A 21604-nucleotide genomic window follows, 5' to 3' on the forward strand; every position below is an offset into this window, starting at 1 on the left:
TTTTTCTTCTTTCCCTCCCACTGTCATCTTCTCTAAATAAAGAATTGTGATATTTTAGCAAAGTGAAAGAATGCTGCCGCCTCTTTATTATTCGGCTGTCATCAAAGCAACAAGCTGATTTTATTTAATATTATTATTATTGTTATTTATTTATTATTATTTTTTATTATCATTAATATTATTATTTTTACTTATTATTAATGTTATTTATTTATTACTTTTTATTATTACTAGTGATATTTGTAACTTATTTCTAAATTACTTACAATTAATTAATTTGCATAATTATTTGATCAATTATTCATAATTCTTATCTAATATTTTTTCGGGATTGTCTTAATTAAATCTAATTTTCCAATTTTTTTCAGTGCAAAAAAAAGGAATTATTAATTAAAGGATTTAAATTTTTTATTAGCAATTAATATTAATCAAGATTTTATTTGTTCTTTCATGCCCTTTTTTATTGCTTTAAAATCATTTTTCTAAAAATTTTAACTTATGCTAATTCTTTTGTAATAATTAAATTTCTAACCGAAGTATTAAATTAAATGAATTTTTTTTTCTTGGAAAAAAAAATGAATTTTATTGAGCAATTTAATCTTTTCTTTTGTATTCCTTTTATCATTCCATAACATAAAAAAAGAAAAACAATGATATATATATTAAAGAAAGGAAATACATTCATTTTAAATTTAAATTTTAAAAAGTGCTGCATAATTTCGGGTAGTTCTTAAATTAATTACTCATGAAATTGTGATTAAAGTTTTCTCTTTTTCTTATCATTTTTTTTCTTCTATCGAAAACTTCATGTAACGCCTTTTTCGTTATTTTAAAAAGACCGGTTTATTCGCTAAAATATTTTTCAGCCAACGAAGAAAATTTGTTCCAAAAGATTGTGGAAATAGCCTTATGCTACAACTGTGACGAGAAATATTTTTCTCGATTATTTATTCATTAATTTATTAGTTTATTTATTTATTTTTTTGCTATTATTATTACTACTACTACTAATATTATTATTATTATTATAAAATATCACGCATTCTAAATTTTGGAGATAAATTTGGAAGATACGTGTGGTTCAACGTAACATAACATTACGTAACGTAATCATGTTGTTATAGCGCTATAATCGGTATAATACGTTTTATTGCGATTTAATGTTTTTTTTTTGTCATTTCTTCATTTTTTTGCTCAGAAATAAAAGGGTAATCTATTAATCATTTTGGAAAGGAAAAATGATCAAAACAATTTGCATACAACAACTACAATTTATTTTACTATTCTTTACTGGTTTGTTTTTTCTTTTCTTTTTTAAATAAATTCCTTTTTTAACTTTTATTTTATTTTATTTTCTGCCTCATAAATTTTTTTATTAAAATCTATGATCTAATAAAAAGTAATAACAATTTATAAATAATAGCTTGATTAAAACCGTTTAATTTCACTATTGTTTCATTTTTTTTTCCTTTTTTCTCGATTTAATGGTTGAAAAAATTTTTGCTCCAAAATGTTTTATAAATTTTCTGTATTTTATTCAATTATTTATTGTTTAAAAAGTGAAAGTGAAAAAAAGGAACAATAAAAAATAAATTAATTAATGACTAATTTGTGTGCATGTGGTGCATGAATGTTTTTTGAATTACAGTACATTCATATTGGAAACAAAATTAATTGATATTGAAAATTTGGAATTTATAATTAAATTTGCCCATTATTTATTTACCTCTTATTACATACTATTGATGACTTATTTTTCCCTCTTTCCATAAAATATAAAATATTTTCTTGTTTCTTTGAAATTTCAATTTTTGATATAATCAAAAATTGATTTGTTATTGGCGCTTTTCATTATTACAATATTAATTGAGAAGTACTAAAAGCTTTGCCAAGCACATAAATTGATTTTTAAAACCAAAAATTATATTTTAAAATGATGTTCGGAGCATTATGAGACCATCTTGAGATCAATTTAAAACTTGTCTTTAATTCAAATTTATTGAAGCAAAAAATGACACAAATAAATTCAAACAAATACATATATAAACAAAATATATAGAATCTAGGAATCAGCTAATAAAAATTTAAAAATAATTAATTTCTTTTTTAATTTAAAGATTTTTGATTTTAATTCACTAAAATTTTTAAATGCTTTATTTGTTCATTCATTTAGTCCTGGAAATTATTCCCTTGAACAAATCCCTTGAAAAAAATTCAGATTTAAAAAATTTTAAATTTGTCTTCAAACATTGCATAATTCCATTTCATATTAATAACGTAATAACTAATGTTTTTTATGCAAAAAGCCTTTTTTGTAAATAAAATTTGAAACATTTATCGAAGTGATTCGGATGAATCGGCGCATTTCAGTTCAAATTCAGTTAAAGGATATTTTGTGAGACAATGAGAGAGAAAAGAATTAAAATGAGCGAATTTAAACGATTATTTAACCCTTGACATTGTATAATACTAAATGATCAATCATATTTAATTGAACACAAATTTGGTGCTCCGTTTTTATTTCCAATTAGGTTTCAGATGAAATAATTCTACGATTAGTTACGATGTCAATTTGTTGACAATTTTAAATCATTTAGACAAATTTATTTATAAAGTTTTTGCTCAAGTAATATTAATTGTAAAAATTTTAATCAAAATAATATATCATTTTATGTTAACTAATTTCTATGGATATTATTTATTTTTTTTACAAATTATATATTATATATGCTTTAAAAGGATGAATAGCATTTTAAAAATAGCAATTATTAATTGATAAATAATTCAATTAGTATTAAAATTGTAATCAATTGTAAGAACAAAGAAATCATTTGATCTTTTGTTTTTCTTTTTCATCTAAACTTTTAAATTAATTTAATTGCAGAAGTTGTACCACAATTATCATCACCACAAACTAGCAAATTTAAATGCTTACCTAATGGTTGCTGTGATGAACATCAATGGTGTCGTTTTTGGGCATCAATTGGTGAATGTACGGCAAATCCGGACTGGATGACCGGAAATTGTCAGTTAGCATGTAATACGTGTAATGCCGGCATAAAAGGTTAAGCTTTAAAGTTAAAATTACTTTAATTAAATTCTACAGTAATATTTTGTTTTATATGATTTTTATTTAACTAGAAATAAAAAATGCAACTTAAAGAAACAAAAAAAAGCAACTCATTAAATAATTATTTATATAATAAAAACCTTTAATTCTTTCTAAAAATATGCATTGGAAGTGAAAATGTCAAAGATTTATGAAAATTGTAAAAATAATTATTTAATATATACAAGTATAATATTTCCTTTAAAAAATTAGATTTAAATGAACGAACGTTTCCTTTAAATGAATTTTATTTTATTTCTTTTTTAAGCAAAAAGCAAGGAAAAATGCTTTTCTCATTTATTTTGCTATTCTGAAATGAAGAAAAAATTATCTAATTTTTTTTAAAGCAATAATTATAAGTTTTTTTTTTTTTTTTTTTTTTACGTACATTAATCATTTAATCCATTAAAGTATTTCTCCAGTAATTAAATTAGCCATAAAATATTTTATTGACATTTAAATAAAATTATTGATAAAAGAATTTTAATCTTTACCATAAAATATTGTATTTTATTATAAATTAAATAATGGGAATTACAAAATTTCCTTTACAATTTTATTATTTTCTTTTTTACTTTCGGAAATCAATGGAAATTTTGATTTTTCACTTAAACAAAAAATAAAAGTGTCAGTATATTAAATATATGCAAAATGCTTACTCAAAATTATTTAAAAAATATTTATTGAAAATTAACATAAAAAAGAGAAATTTTTTTTATTTGCTATTTGAAATTTTTAAATTTCTTCTTTTTTCTAGCTTCTTTTCTTCTTCACTTGCAAATTCGTATTCTTTCTTTTTCCTCTTTTCTTTTTTAATCTTTTTTCACACTTTCTTTATGACATATATTTATTGGTAAGAATAACAATTATAATTGCAATAGAATAAATCGTTAAATTAATAATTACGATTGCAATTATTATGAATAATAATGCGAATATGATATAATTTCAAGTTATGACATACTATAATGTGAAATTTATTATTTTATATTAGCTAATAATGAGTGAGTAATTGGCGGAACGTATGAAATAGTAAGCAAATCAATTTAATTAAACATATATTTTATAGCCAACTTGTTTTTTTATAAAAAATTTGCTAAAATTAATGACTAAAGTTGCTCAAATATTTTGCCATCCTAATTATCATTTGTAAGCAAATGATAATGCTTTAATTTTTTATAAATCAAATTTACAAATTTAAACTTCTGATTAAAATTTAAATGCTGCATATATAATGAAATATGCTGAAATAGTTAGAATGGTAATTAGTAAAGTAATATTTTTTTCTTCTTGTTTTCCAACTTTTGGATAATATCAAAAAAATAGAAGAAAGCTTTTTTTCTCTTCAATACTTCAGAACATCAACTTACATTTTTTTTCACCTTTTTCATTTTTCAGTAATTTTTAACTGCTCATGACAAATTCTTTTAAAATTTTCATCTTTCATTTCTTATAAATAATGAAATCAGAATAAATATTGTTTGACATAACAATGAAATTATTGTAAAAATACCTTTCTCAAAAAAAAAAGGAAGAGAAAAACGATAAATTCCTTCGTATTTTTTTATAAAACATTTTAAAGAAAATTTTTTAGAAAAAAAAAGGAATTTTTTTTTTCATTTGAAAAAGAAAAAAAGCATTTTTCTAGCTGAAATTAGCTGTGTTTTTCTAATTCATATCAATCTCTTACACTTGTATTGCAATAAAAAGAATATATCATGAAATCATCTTATTTTTCTTCTTAATTTTTTTATCATATCTTAATTTTTTACTGATCAAAATTTATTGTTTACTAATTAATCAACTAGTTAAAAAGTTTAAAATCATTGCTAATTAATTTCAAATAAATGAATGAATTATTTGCCTTTAAACCATAGCAAGTGGTCGAATATCAAAAATTAAATTCTATTTACTTTAAATTTTAATAAATTACACTTATGATTTTTAATCTTGAAAAAAAAATGAAAGAAAATTGAAAAAAATTTTTCATAAATGAAATGAAATAATTGAAATAACTGAAACTGAAATAAATGAAATGATAATAATTTTGTATCACCAAACAGTTTGTATTTTCTTGCTTTTATTTCAATTAAACATGTTAACAATAATTTCATTTATTTAAGGAAATTTAATTACAAATTAATTATCCTATATTTCATTCACTTCATAAAGATTTAGAAAATTTTTATATGTTTTCATTTGAACAATTTTTCTCATTTACAAAACAAAAAAATTTGCTTCTCAAAAATAGAATAAAAAGAAAAAAGATAAAATATAATGCTAATATATCCAAACTAAAAAATAAAAATAAAATTTTTTGAAGTATTAAACCTTATACAAAGAAAGTCGTTTCTATATAATTTGAATCAAATGATTTTCTTTTTTTTCCAAAGAAAAAACAATGATAACAAAAAAACTAATTTTACGAATAAAAATAAAAAAAATTTTTTAAATAAATCATGATTTATTCAAGTATTGTTATTATTATTCCTGGTATTATTATATTTATATATAAATGCTTATATAAAATACTATTAATTATTATTATTATGATTAAAAAGATATGAAAGAGACATAAGGAAGAATTAGCGGTGGAAAATTGGGTAGCTTAATATTAATTATCTCTTAATTAGTTTAATAAACAATCTCTCGTCTATTCGTCGGCACTTTCTTTGTGAAAATTATTTCAATACTATTTGTTAATACATTATCTGTTATATTTATAGTGCTTATATAAAATTTTTCATATCAATTTATCACCAATATTTATCACCGAATGTTTTATTCTTATCATTTGCTGTTGTAAAGTAAGTTTTTGTTTTATTATATTTTATTACAAACAATGAGCAAAAATTTCCGGTTTTTGAAAAACTTTGCAAAAATTTCAATAAAGCATTAATTATTATCACTAATAATTGCTAACCAAATGTGACAAATGTAGGAAAATAACGAAAAATAAATTAAAAATTTTTGGTAAACAAAAAAAAAGTATAAAAGATATTAGTTTTTTATGTTATATTTTTTATTCATTCTTTAATGTTAAATGAAAAATATTTCTTCTACATTTCGCTTTTTTTTATATGAAATTTTTGACAATTTTTTTTTTTTCTAGGACTCTTTGATAATCTCAAAATCTTTGAAATATCTTTTGAGATTCCGGAAATGAAATTATAACTCTTATAGATTTATCATTTCTTCTCTAAGTATTATTTATTTTCAAATTTTCATCCATTCTTATTACATATTTTTCTTTTCACATTTTAAATAAAATATAACGATGCACAAATTTTCTATTTCCTATTGCTACTTTTTATTTCCTTTTTTTTTCGATACAAACCTTTTTTGACGGAACAAATGTAACAAAAAAAAAAAAAATATAACTTGACTTGACAACTTAAGCAGTAAGAAAGAAAAATTTATTCAATTTTGTTAATATATATTTTTATTTCTTAATTTTAATGTATACTTTAAATGTATATTTTATTTAATGTATTGTATATTTGAGCTGAATTAAAAATTTTTTCTTAACTTTTTTTTTAACTCTATTAATATAATGTGTTGTAGTCAATTGGTCAATGAATAGTTTCTTTTTAATTTTTATTTAGCTCTCCACTTTTTTTTTTTAAATAATAAATCACTTATTGATTATTTAAATGTACTTTTTGTTTTTTAATTTTACTTTTAATTTGTTAATTAGTTTATGTAAGATTTTATGAACATTTTCTATTGAAAAGGAATGAAAAAAATGATTGTTGAAGTAGAATGAGAATGGTTAAATGAAGAAATGGATGAAAATTAATTGTCACAATTGAAGTGGGCAATGTGAAGAGATGAAGAAAATTTAAATTACAAAATTTTTGATTCGAAGGTCAACCAGTATTTATATGATGATAAAAAAAAGAAAAAGAAAAAGGAAAATGAAGGAAAACGGTTGGTAGATAATTGCGGCATTATTTTAATGATAGTAAGAGTATCAGTACTCAGTTATTATAACGTTTTTGAAGAAATTCTAAAAAATTTTTAAAATTTAAATTAAATTAATAATTTAAATCATACATATATGACGCATTCAATATAAAATGCATTAAATAGATAAATGCTATATTCATTAAATTAATCACATTCTTGCTTAAAAAAAAAGAAATCCTAATAACTGATAACGCCATGATGACTTTTAAAATAATTTTGATGGATTAATAATTTGAAAATTGTTTGGTTCTTTCTTTTTATTTTTTCCATAGAATATAATCTGTTCTTTACACATTGCTAATATAAATTAAATTTTAATTTCGGATTAAAATTACAAAAAAAAAAAAAAATATAAAAAATCATCATAAGTTTTTCCATTAAGAAAGTTTTTCTTTAGTTTTTATAATAAAAACGTTCTTTTTTATTTTTTTTTAAATTTTTTTTTTTGTATAAATCAGTAATCTTGAGTTGATTTTATTTGAACTTCTCAATTTGCATTCTTTTAACATTAGATTTGAAATACAAATTGTGAACAATAGCATATTAAACATACAAAATCAAATAAAACAAATAATAATTGAATGTATAATTTGGCAATTAATATAATTTTCTTCATAATTTTTGCAGTTCTATTAAATTTCATTGCTGAATAATTTAATAGTTACCAATTACTTATTTATTACAAAATAAATAAGTTTAATCATCATTTCATTGATTTTTCATCACACATTATTATTGCTATTAATAAATTAAAATCAGTTCTTTTCTTTTTATCCACTTTTATTTTATATAGCGCATTTGTTTATTTTCTTTCCTTTTATTTTCATTTTGTTCTTTTTTCTTTTCGATCATTTTTTTATTTATTTTTGTTAATTTTGACAATTTTCATAAATGTGCAATACAATAAAAATGTAAACAATAAAAATTGGAGCAAATTAATATGAACATTTTATCAATTAAAGGTCAATTCTTTTTTTTTTCTTTCGTTCATTTATAAATTATAATTTTTATTGTGAAATTTCAAATATCAAAAAATTTGTTTGGTACTATTAGAAATACAAAAAAAAAAAAGAAATATCAAAGTAATTAGAAATAAGAAATTTTTTTTTATTGAAAGATTTTTTTCGCTAATTTGTTAACTTAGAAATAAATTAAAAGAAATGAATGAATATATTGAGAAAAGGAAAAAATGCAACGTAATATTATTATATAAGTAAAAATGAATGTTGAAAAATTTTTTTCTTATTCATAAACAAAACAGATTGTAATTTGTTGATATTAGAAAATATAAAATATCAAATAATCTTATTTTTAAAATAAGTTTTGATAAAATTAAATATGAAATAATTAATCAATTTGATATATAATATAGTAAGATTAAAGTAACATTAAAAAAATGATTTATTTATACTTTGTAATTTTTTCAAAATGTTTCATTTCCTTTCTTTAACTTTCACTTTCATCTCTTATAAAGAAATATGAATTAAATTCTCTCATAATAGTTATCACCATATTATTATTACTATTATTATAATATAATGATAATAATTTTTATTCACTCATTTTACACTTTATTTATTATTCTTTAACTTTTAGTTTTTACCACATTTATTTATATTATTAATTATCATTATTTATACTCTTAATTGAGAAGAAATTTTTCCGTTTTTTTTAGGTAATTTATTCATAGTTTTTAAATGTTATATTTATCGATAATAGTTTAAAAAATTTTTTTCTTAAATTTCGAAAGATTAATGAATAAATGACAAAGAAAGGTTGAATGGAAGGATGTAAAATGATAACTAATGAAATGGTTAGAAAGAAAATCAATGATCAACGATTGATGAACAACAATGATGTCTGAATGAAATGATCGATTATTGTAGAAATCGACAAAGATGAAAGGATGAATATATTATAAAAGAATGGAGAACATTTTACTTCTCAACAAAGCATTAAATTTCTACTATTATTTAATTGTTTACCATTTAACAGTCGAACAATAATAATAATAAATAAAATTAGACCAAGCTAAGTGAAGAGAATTGATACTTTAAAAAATATTAATGTTTGGTAGTCGAATAATAATAACAATAATAATTATTATTAATATCTTTTTCAATAAATCAATTTAGGCTAAATTAAATAAAAATTATTGATATTTAATATTTGAACAACAATACTATTAATATTTTAATAGACCAATTTAGCCAGAATATACGAAGCAAATTGATATTTAAAAAAATTGTTAATCTATTCTTTTGATAATTTATTTATAAACTAACAAATGACACTTTAATATTTCCTGAGAAAAAAAGTTTAGAATACCTAACAAAAATGAAGTAAAAAATTTTTTAATTTTGTATATTAATGTAAAAAATTTTCCTTGTTTAATTAAAAAAAGAAAAAAAGTTATGAATGAGTAAAAGTAAAAAAAGAAAAAAAATTATGAATGAATAATGAAAACTAATAAAATAATACTTTTGTAAGTGATTCCATAAAAAATATAAAACATAAAAGTATAATATCTTTACATTAAAAAAAATAAATAAGTAAAAAGATTTATTTTATCAGTTTTTTCTGAAACTATTTGAATTTAATATACATTTATGTCTTTCAATTCAATCAAAATATTATAAAAAAATTCATCCAATTAATTTGCTATTCTTTAAGTTTACAATAGTAACAGTGAAAATACATGATACAAAAAATAATACTAATATTTTAAAATAATGTTAGTATCAAAATATAAAAACAAAATTTAACACCAATATAATTTCATTTGCTATAATTATTTTTTATTTGCTTATTTACTTTATTTATGTTTTATTTTATCAAAAAGTAATTATAATGAGAAATGATAGCAAGGAAAGAAAAGGAAAGAGAAATTGCTGAAATGGTGAATGAAGTATAAAATTAAATGTATGTCCAAATCTTCATTACAATATTTTTCAACTGTATGATGTGACAAACGTTAGAACAAAAGCAAAAAAATTTAATTTTCTATGTGAAATTTTGGAATGAGAAAATGTTTTTGACATGTTCAATCATCTTGTTTTGAATTTGTAATTTTCCACTTTTTCACTATGATTTTAAAATTTGTCTAAAATTTATAAGCAAATGATGTTTACGATAGGCATAATTTTGGAAACAACATTTTGAATTTTTATTTTATTGATTATAATTATGATTATAATTAATGTGAATTTTCCATTCCGTAATACAATAAAATTTCCATTTCTACGAAACTTTTATAACTCTATAATTTGAATTCATTGAAATGAATTTAACCAGTTCTTTATAATATTTTTTATTACCATTATCAATTCCTTTTAAATAGAAGTGATTATTTTAAATTATAGTAATTTTACTGGGCAAAAATTTTATGATGTAATATAATAATTTAGCATAACATGCATGCTTGTTTTTGTTTTCTAAACGAATGAAAATTTATTCCTATCGAAATTTTTATATTAAAATTGAAAATAGCACCAATTATTCAAATCAACAACCAATTGTTTTTGAGTAATTCTTTTCACAATTAAATATATTATTTTAAATTTTAATATTTATGTTAAAATTTAAAATTAACATCAATTAATAACAAAACAAATAGCAAAACAGCAGATAAGAACAGTAAATTTTATTATTAATTTTGTTAATAGTAACAATAACAACAACAAATAACAATCACCAAAATTAATGATAAAATGAAATGAAAACTTTTTATCTTTTCTTCTTTTTTTTATTTTTAATTTACAATTAGTTATGCATAAAGTTTTGAAACAAATATACGTCGAAAACTAGTTTCTCATTTTTTTTCTTTTTTCTTCTTTTGCAGTTCATAAATTTTAAAGGAAGTAAAAATGACGATAAAAATTTCTCGCTTAAACTATTATTATATATAATTTTTTTATTGTTAAAATTACTTTTTCTTTTGATTTTTTTTTTAAAAATTTGTTTCAAATAAACAATTTTGTGCTAATTTCAAACAAAGTTATGCAAAAATTTTTGTAAGATATTTGGAAAAAAATACGAATTTGAGTGGAAATGCTCTGTTTTTCATTTCGTAATAAGTTTAGATTTTATTTGAATTTTTTTCACGAATTCTTAAATTTTAATTGTTGAGCATCAAGAGAAAGAAGAAAGAAAAATAACATAAAAAATATTTCAATTCTAAAATAAATGTTAATAGTTAATAGCAAAATTATTAATTTTAATTATTAAATTAATGATAACTATTTCTATTGGCAATATCCATAATTTATCATTTTTGTCATATATTGCCTGAAAATTTCTGAAATATCACTCAGACGTTAAATTGTCCTTTTTTAATTAATTTCATTCATTAATTACTGTTCGTATATATTTCTCAGATAAAAAAAACTATCAAACAATTAAAACGATTGTTTGTAAGTGTTAAAATAACATTTATCATGAACTACTCAACTTCATTATCAATTAAAAAAGAAGGAGCTATTATTAATTTCCAGTTATCATTAACATTATATATTGTTGAATTATTTATCACAAAATATTTGATAACTACAAGTAAATATGAAATTTATTGTATATATACAAGCATAATATTTAATTTATCAATTATTTATCAGAGTCTTGAATTGATAAGTTTCTTTTATCATTATAAAAATAAAGAAAATGAAATTGCACAGTGATATAAAACTTATTATGTTAATCATTGTACTTTTGTGCGTCACACTTATTGGTACACTATAATTAATATTCAAATATTTTCTATTTTATTTTATTTTAAAATACATTTGAATATTTTTATTTTATTTAAAATACATTTGTTGATTTTAAATAATCGATAATGTAATGGAATTATAAAAGTGTTTTTTTTTTTTTTTTTTTTTTTGGAGAGTTAAGGGCTATAAAATAAATAGTTCGAGGTGAATAATGCTGATGCATAATAATAAGCATAAAATTTATATTTAAAAATGCTTTTAGAAAAGTTAAATTATCATATATCATACATAAATATAATTTACAAGTAAAATTATCAAGCAGTTATGTGAATTGCAAATATTATGCGCCTTTGCAAATTTAAATTTAATGTCAAGTTGACTAAGTGGTTAAATTAATAACTGATAGTAAATAAATGATATAATATTCGCTAATACTACATAACTATATGCCATTCATTCTGATATTATCATGATATATCATATCATATGATAGTACTAATTATTCAGTTATTTGAATAAAAGAAATGATAATTGATAAGGAAATGATCATTTATAATGTATCTACTGTTATGTTATTTTACATAATTCCATGCTAATTCTTCAACTTCTTGTTTCAGATGGCCATTTATCTAGTCCGATCAGTAGTGTCGATTGTAGCACGATTAATTCAACTGATAAAAATTTAGCCGAAAATATGATTAGAAATCATCGCATTATATCAGTTGAGGATACATCAAGCAGAAAATTATTATCAATTGATGATATCACTAGAGCTGTTGGTACCGGATGTGTACCAAAGGTAATTTTAATAGATACAAATTTGATAAATTTTTTTAAATCATAGCTTAGATAATATTAATTTAAAAGGTGAAAATCAAATTTAAATTTCAAATTTGGAAAAAAAAAAACTAGAAATAATTTTATATTTTTAGCTTACTGAAACTGATTGTGCTCGCTCATTGTGTTATCATTTAATGTATCGAAGTTTTGATGGTGTTTGCAATAATTTAGAAAAACCACTTCTTGGTGCAGCTTTTAGACCATATCTTAGGTAATTTAATAATTAATTACATTTCTTTCTGTTTATAAAAATTATTTCATCATTTATAATTTTCAATAACTAAAATTAGAATCGTAAAAATTCTTTTTATATATTTTTTTCATACCATATATTAGAAGATAATTCCTCTAATATATTCTTATGATTCTTATCATATATTCCTCTAACATATGATTATTCTGATGCATGAAATGTTATGACTAGTAGATTAAATTAATTTTTTGATCAATAAATTTTCGAAATTTGATATAAAAATTTGAATTACTTCTTTTTTTCTTTTTTCTTTGTAAAGAATAAAAATTTATTCGATCAACGAATTAATGACAATTTAAAAAACTTCCTGCTTATTTTAAATTTTGATTCATATTTTATTCTTAATTTTTTTAATATTTTTTCTTTGCACAATTCTAATTAGAAATAATTTCCAGGCATTTACCAGCTGAATATGATGATAAGATATCAGAACCCGTTTGTATGTTTGTTGCTTTGAAATTATTAACTAATATTTATTATTATCAGTAATTTTGGGAAATAGTTATTAGTTTTAATCATGATATAACATCAAATATTCACTATCTCACATTCTTTTTCTTATCTCTTTTTTTCAGAAATAAAATTTGAAAAATTACTAAAAAATTAAAATTAAATTTTTTTCAATTATTTTCATATTTCTTTGTTAACTTAATTTCATTTCCCCATTAATTTTATTTTTCTTTTCATTACTCTCTCTCTTTTTTTCCTTCCTTCCATTCTTTTTTCTTATCTTCTAACATATTATACGTTTTATTTTTGATAAAATTTCGCTATTTTAACACTTTTATTGCTTAATTTTTTTTAAAATTTCAAAAAATAGATTTAAATGAAGCAAAATTATTGATGGCATTTGAATAATTTAGTAAAAAGCAACGCCACCAAAATGGAATGGAAAATTTTAGATTGACTTATTTAATTCATTAGTGATAAGATAGATAATTATGAAGTGATAATCATCTTTCTAGCTTTTTTCCTTTTTTCGTTTCTTTCATTCTCTGTTCACTTTTTTTTTTCTTTTTTTGTTTTCCTTGTTTGTTTATTTTTTGTTTCACAAAACAACGGAAAAAAAGAATTGAACATGGAGTAATGTGTTTAATTTGTATAGAAGCAATAATTTATGCAAATTAAAATTTCATTGGTGACATTTCTGTTATTTCACTTAATTGAAATAGTTTTTTTTTTTTTTAAAAAAAAAAAAGAAAAACCATAATTTTAATTTACCATAAATTGCTAACAAAATCTTTCTTTCTTTCTTTTTTTTTCTTTTTTTTGATTTTTTCTGTTTTAACTAAATTTGTAAATTTTTTTATTATAATTTTCAGCTTCAATACGAATTACACGTCCAACGGCACGTGAAGTTTCACGTGTTCTGTTATCCAGTTCACAAAGTGTGCCACATGATAAATATAATGCATTAGTAATGCAATTTGGACAATTCATGTCACATGATATTGCTAAAACAACCTTGCAGCCATCAGCCAAATGCATATCCTGTAAACCGGTACCATCGATTTGCATGCCGATACCAATTTCCGTAAAAGATAGCAACCAAGCGTACGTTTCCGTATTCGTATATTCTTTTTTCGATTTCATTTTATTTAATTTCAATTCCGTTTTATTTAAGTATATTTGATGTTAAAAGAATGATAAGAAATGATCAGTAATAATTTTTGGAGCATTTTATATCTATACTTCTTCAGTTCCATTTCATTTAATATATTTATGGCATATCTAATGATAATAGAATGATAAAAAATGATAACGATAATTTTTTAATATTTTTTATTGCTTTAATTTTTTAACTACGAATTCATTGGAATTTTTTCGGTATGGCAATATATTGTGATAGCATTTTTCATAATAATTTTATGAATAACTATTTAAAATAGTATTTATAAAAATGCAACTAATAAATAAAAAAGAAAGAGGAGGGGAGAGAAAGAAAGAGAAATGAGAGAGAGAGAGGGAGAGTGAGAAAGCAATGGAAAGCTTTGTATTATTATTATTCATTCAATATTTCAATTTATATTCTAGTCATTCATCTGTCATTTATTTTACCAATTCAGTTGATTAAATATAGCTTAGAATTAAATTAAAACAATATGGAAAATTTCTAATTAAATTGGAAATAATCATTTATTTTTTAAGCTTAAACAATTTATTAATAAAACAAGCGAAAAAAAAGATATGATCAGTAATCGCTTAATGTTATTACTTCATTTTTAAAGTAAAAAGGAAAGAAAACAATATATTGATAAGGCACGAAAAACAGGGAAAAATTATCATGAAATTGCATTGAAAATTGGGTCAGCAGTATACAATGATAATAATAAATATTTCTTAAAAAATAATAATAATTGTTTTGTTAAAAAAATTGTAATAATCTAAATAATATAATTCTTGCATTATAATTAATATCTTTTGATAATTTTAAAATGACTAAAAATGGTATATTTTACTGAGTATAATTATTACTTTTTATTAATTATTTTATCTGAAATTACAAAAAATAAAAATAGCCTAATAGTCTGCAGTCTCTCTATTAATTATAAAATTACAAAAAAAAGAAAAAAAAAAAAATCAATGTATTTTTGTTGCTTAAAATAATAATTATTTATTCAAACAAAAATCCAAATTAATTACTAAGGATAATTTTGCTCTTACTTTCATCATAATGTATATATCACAATCATAATATCATAATCATAATACCAAATCTAATCATAATATCATAATCATAATACCAAATATAATCATAATATCAGATATAATCATAATATCAAATATTTTTACTACAATTTCATATTCACTGCTTTTGCTCTCATCCATTCTATTTCCTCAATCACTAAATTTTCTAATCAAATATTCGCTTTGATTTATTTTTGTTATTGTTAAATGTTTACTTAAAAGTTCAAAAAAGTTACTGAACTAACAAGTATTATATTGTATTAGTAAAACATTATGATAGATGGCTGCAATGTATATCAAATATTTCAACTCAAAGGTTTAATTAATTTTGTTTCAAAATGATTACCATAAAGGCAGAGAAATAGTTGTTATCATCTATCTTTCTCCAATCACTATCATCTCTTATCATCATAATTCTTGTCATAAGCATATTATAGCAATCATTTCTATTGTTTTATCACTGTCATTATCATTGTTGTTATTATTATTAATATTATTATTACCATCATTAATTATTCTTATTTTACTACTACACTTATCAACTATATGATGTAATGAATATTTACAGTTTATACTTACAGCTTTAAGCAACGACAATGCTTAAAAGTTTCACGGTCGTCACCGATTTGTGGTACCGGTCGGAACGGAATACCACGTGAACAGCTAAATGAGAATACAGCATTTATTGACGCTTCGCCGTTGTATGGATCATCTCTGAAAGATATGCATAAGTTCCGCCAAGCAAGGACCGGTTTCTTGCGAATGAACAAGTTTAACAATCAGATGGTTGATTTCAATCATGAATTAATTATAGATTTGACCTTTTAACTAATTTAATTTCCATGTTTTTTTTAAAAAAAAAAAGTTGGAAAAAGAAACAAAAGAAAAAAAATTAAAAGAAAAATATGCAACCAATAAATGGTATGAAATAATTATTTAATAAATTAGATAAAAAAAAAAAAAACTTTAATTTAAATAAAATTGCTGATAGTGTAAAAAATATTAAAAAAAAATTCCGTAACAATGTAATTTATTTTTTTTGCGATTAAAAAATTTATTTCTAAATTTTTTATTTGCTTTGTTTTGATAAGAAGTTTTAGGAAAAGAAAGAAAAAATTTATTTTTTTTTTCTGTAATATTAGTTTTTTCCTTCTGTTTATTATTTATTTTAAAGATTATTACTATTATAATATGTAATAATTTCATAATATGGATTAATTTATTTAAATTTTAAACTATAATATGATCATAATAATTTGTTGAAATTATTAAAAAGTATTATAATGATTTTATAGGTATTACCTTTTGATCAATCAAAATGTAGCTCACCACAAAAATGTACGGCAACATTTACAGCAGGTGATATTCGTGTTAATTTATTCATTGGCTTATCATCTGTTCATATTTTATTTACAAGAGAGCATAACAGGTAAATTTTCAATTTTTACTAATTCGTTTTTTTTATAATATTATTTTTTATCTTTTCTTTTCACTTTTTTCTTCTGCTTTGTAATTATTTTAACGATTATTGGTATTATAATATGTAATAATTTCAATATATGTGGATGCTTTTATCACTGCTTTATGTCATTTTATAATTTACTTAATTATTTTTATCATATTATTAACAAAATTAAATAATTAGATGCATATTAAAAAAATTTTTTTCCAATTACATTCTGCGCATTTTAAAGTAATTTAAAACTTTTTAAAAGGAAGAGATATTTTAATATTTTAAAAAATAATATTTGAAATTAATGATTTTTTTTATCATTCATATCATTTCTTTTTCTTACTTTTTACTTATTTATGATCACATAAAATAAAATTTTTCGAATTCTATTTTTACTTTTTTTTTTTTCGTTTTTGTTTTTTGTTTATTTTAGGATAGCAACAATTTTGCAAAAATTGAATCCAGATTGGGCCGGTGACCGCTTATTCCAGGAAACACGAAAAATTGTTGGTGCTGAAATACAAGTAATAACTTATAATGAATTTTTGCCCAAAATTCTGGGCAATACTATGGATAAACATATTGGCCCTTATAAAGGCTATAATTCAAAAATTGATCCTACCGTATCAAATGTTTTTACCACTTCAGCTTATCGATTTGGACATGGAATGCTGCAGGTTTGTTATAATAATTAAATTTAAAAAAAAAAAAAAAAAAAAAATTAGTCACCAGTATATATATTTACATCGTTTATGTATATTTTTATAATTTTTGAATGATGAAGTAAATAATTTTTTTCAATCTAATTAAAAAATTAATTACCGTATGGCATATGTACTGCACGTCTGATTTTTGCATTACATCCTACATTAATATGTTATTAATTGAAATTATTGCTAAATTACCATTTTAATTATTAGCATATTTTTATTTTGTTATTTTTCACTAATATTTTATCCCTCTTTTTTCTTTTTGTTTGATATTTTCCAGGAATTTTATCAACGATTAGACTTTACCGGAAATAATATTAGTCATGGTGGATTCCTGTTTGGTGATGGTGTTTTCAAATCAGGGAAAATTTTATTTGAAGGTGGAATTGATCCAATTCTACGTGGTTTTATGATGACACCTGTAAAACGTCCTCATCGTATGAGTAAATCAATCACTGAAAAAATGTTTGGAAGGTAAATGTTTTACCTCTAAAAAAATTTATTCAAGAAAAATTTTTTTTTTATTTACCAAAACTATTAAATTAAGAAAATTGTTTTTGCTATTATCAAAATTATCACTAATAAATCATGAATTGATTATTATTAATTGATAATTTTGCTTCTAATTTTTTTCGCATTTATCACAAATTGCAGCATTTCTTCAAATATTTCTTTCTTTTTTCTTTCTCTGTCAGAAAATAATAAATTATAATTAAGCACCGATCTTGGATCTGTCAATATTCAACGTGGACGTGATCATGGATTACCATCCTTTAATAAATGGCGACATTTTTGTGGAATGCCATTAGCGAATAATTTTGATGATTTAAAAAATGAAATTTTAGATAAAAATATACGTCTTGGTTTATCAAAAACTTATAAAACAGTTGGTAAGTTTCATGTTTTTTCTTTTTTCTTTCTCTTTCTCCCTTTCTCTCTCTCTACTTCTTCTTCTATCCTTTTCAACTTATTGATTACTTATTGAGTAAATTAGTAATTATTTTTTTGATATTATATACCTTTCATAAATGCACGAAAATTTTGATTTAAATATTTTTTTTAAGTTTTCTGTAACTCAATTAATTTATGTTTATTTTACATTAAAATTCGAGAAAATTTAGCTGTTACTATTTGTTTAATAAAAGTTTTTGCTCATAATCTAAATTTTCAACAAAATTAGATCATATAAAATTACTAAATTTTTAAAGATTATTAATTTCTACAATTGTGATGATCATTTCTTATGTGAAATCTTTGATATCGTTTTAGTTATTTTATTTAAGTTTTACTTTTTCCTGACTTAGTTTTATGTTATTTCAAAATTTCATTATATTCTTAACTTTTTTTATTTTTACTTATTACTTCTTCTCTATTTCATCTCTGTCATTTAATTTTTATAATGGCATTTCATCTATTTTTTTTTTGAAATTATTAAAAATTAATTCTAAAAAAAGGAAAGAGTTAAAAATAATAGTAATATACCATAGATGATATTGATTTGTATATTGGTTCAATGGTTGAAGATCCAGTTATTGGTGGTTTAGTTGGTACAACATTAGCTTGTCTAATTGGTGATCAATTTAAAAGATTACGTGATGGTGACAGGTAATTTAAATTTTAACTTCTTTATATATTTGGCAAAAAAAAGAAAGAATTGAAATTTAAGTTATTCAGCTTTAATTCAAATTTTTGTTTATTTTTATTTCAAAATTTTATTACATTCATAATTCTTATTTTTCCTTTTTATTTCTTCTCTTCCATCTTTAGCATTTTATCCTTCTTTTTTTTGTTTTATCTTTTAAAAACGAGAAATTAAGTTTGGAAAATTTTAAATATTTAAAATTTTTTTTCTTTTTAATAATTGCATAATTAAAAATATGCATATTTAATTTTAGCAGAGCTATCGAATTATCTTCATTTTTTTTTTCTCTCTCTCTCTCTCTTGTTTAGTTATTTAGGCTTTCCTTAGTTTTTTTCAATGTTTTTTCACTGAACTTCTTGGCCTCTTCCGCACTCTTTGTTATAATAACATTGTCGAAAATGTTTTATTTGTCATAAATCAAAGCCAATTGCTTTCGAATATTTTCTTTTTTTTTGTTTAAAATTTAATTATTTCAAAGCAAAAATACAATTTTTGCATTATTTATCTGTCTTTTTTTCCTTAATATTTTTGATTTTTTTCTTATTTTTTTTTAATAATCAATTTTATTGTTTGGATAAATTTTATAGGTTTTATTACGAGAACCCCGGCATTTTTACTTCAGCTCAATTAGCCGAACTTCGAAAGGTCACATTAGCTAGTATTATTTGCAATAACGGTGATCAATTTGGTAGCGTTTCACAGGATGCATTTTTAATACCACAAGGACGTTTGACGCAATGCTCAGCAATTTCACAAATTGATTTAACAAAATGGCGCGAATAAATTAGATAAAATTTAAATTTTAAATTGTAAGTGTAGCAAAAAAAAAAAAAATTAAAAAAAAAAAAGAGAAAAAAGCGAAGAAAAGAAAAGAAAAAAAATAAAGAATGAAACAAATGATGCAGGGATAATAAACAAAAATGAAAATTAATTATAAAATTAGGAAATTTAACATTGTTAAAGGTTAAATTACCTTTTTTTGTTGTTTTCTTTTTTTTCCGCCTTTAGATTATTTTATATGATGTAAAGTGCCGAAATGCTTTTTTTTAAATTTTTAACAGTTTTTTTTGTGTGCACTTATTTCTGTCGTTTTCTTAATTAATTAAATTTTTTTTATTTTTTAATTTTATTTAATATAATGGTATAAGTAGCATATAGTAAGTGCAAATGTGTGTTTTGAAAGTTTACAACTTAAACCCATTTCAATTATTTTCTTTTTTTTCTTCATAAACGATTTTGACAATTAATTTGAGACATAATTTAAGTGAAACAAAAAATTTAAGTTAGTCGTCTTTTTGATTTTTAATTAAAGCTCACTTAAATTGTATATGATCCTTTTTTTTTATTTCATAATGATTAATAGTAATAAAACTAATTAATCCATCATTGAAATGAATTAAGCTTAAAAATTAATGAAAAAAAGAAAAATTTTTAGATGTAAATTTATAATTTCAAAAAATAAAAAACGAATAATCATAGAAGAATAAATAGTGAACAATAAATAATTCATATGCTTTAAAATTAAAATTATACATCGAAAACGATGAAAAATGAAACTAAAGCAACAATAATGATTAGATTATCGTTGACTCTTTTGTAATTTTGTAATTTTTCCATGATAATTTTCAAAATTCGCTTAAATTCACTTTGAAATTATTCAAATAAATTTTTGAGTTTTGAAGATTATTAATAAATTATTACTTACCTTTTTTCTTTTCTCTTTCTTTTTTTTGTGAACAAATTTTAGATGAAACTTTCACTTTTGAAAGATGAAAGTTTCAGAGACCTTAATTAATACATTCATCTTATGCTGCTATCATAAATGACTATTTGTTTAGTTAAATGTTTCATTAATTATAAATTCAAATGAATTAACATTTCTCAAAGAGAAGGACTGTATAACTGTCATCATTAATTTTACTCTAATCACAAGCTAATTATTCAATAATAATTCAATTATTTATTCATTTGGAAAATTCCTTTTTTTATAATAACCACAAATGAATAGTATTACAATAAAATAAACAAAATAAAAATAATAAAATAACATTTGATTAATTTAATTAGCTTCATTTTTCATTGTACATACTCAATATGTATTACATTTATGTGAAATGAATGAATTATATCTAAATTGCGATAAATTAAAATTGGTGCATATTTAATTAATTAGTAAGTAGTATTTTTAAATGTTGTTGAAATAATTTTATTATAGACGAATATTCGAAACA

The 21604-nt window shown here is 20.9% G+C and overlaps 1 protein-coding gene across 1 annotated transcript; it reads left to right on the forward strand.

Annotated features, from left to right (window-relative positions):
• Positions 1–1238: 1238 nt before the first annotated feature.
• Positions 1239–20156, forward strand: Bma-mlt-7 (uncharacterized protein; the record flags this gene model as incomplete). The annotated part of the gene is made up of 13 exons (XM_043078740.1): positions 1239–1293; positions 2885–3064; positions 12405–12586; positions 12720–12838; positions 13276–13319; positions 14203–14434; positions 16150–16354; positions 16864–16997; positions 17455–17698; positions 18012–18205; positions 18449–18621; positions 19219–19336; positions 19961–20156. The coding sequence occupies 13 exons, from the start codon at positions 1239–1241 to the stop codon at positions 20154–20156; spliced, it is 2076 nt and encodes a 691-aa protein (XP_042934674.1).
• Between the last annotated feature and the right edge of the window lie 1448 nt (positions 20157–21604).

The sequence above is a fragment of the Brugia malayi genome (genome assembly GCF_000002995.4).
Source record: "Brugia malayi strain FR3 genome assembly, contig: Bm_v4_Chr2_contig_001, whole genome shotgun sequence".
Classification (NCBI taxonomy): domain Eukaryota; kingdom Metazoa; phylum Nematoda; class Chromadorea; order Rhabditida; family Onchocercidae; genus Brugia; species Brugia malayi.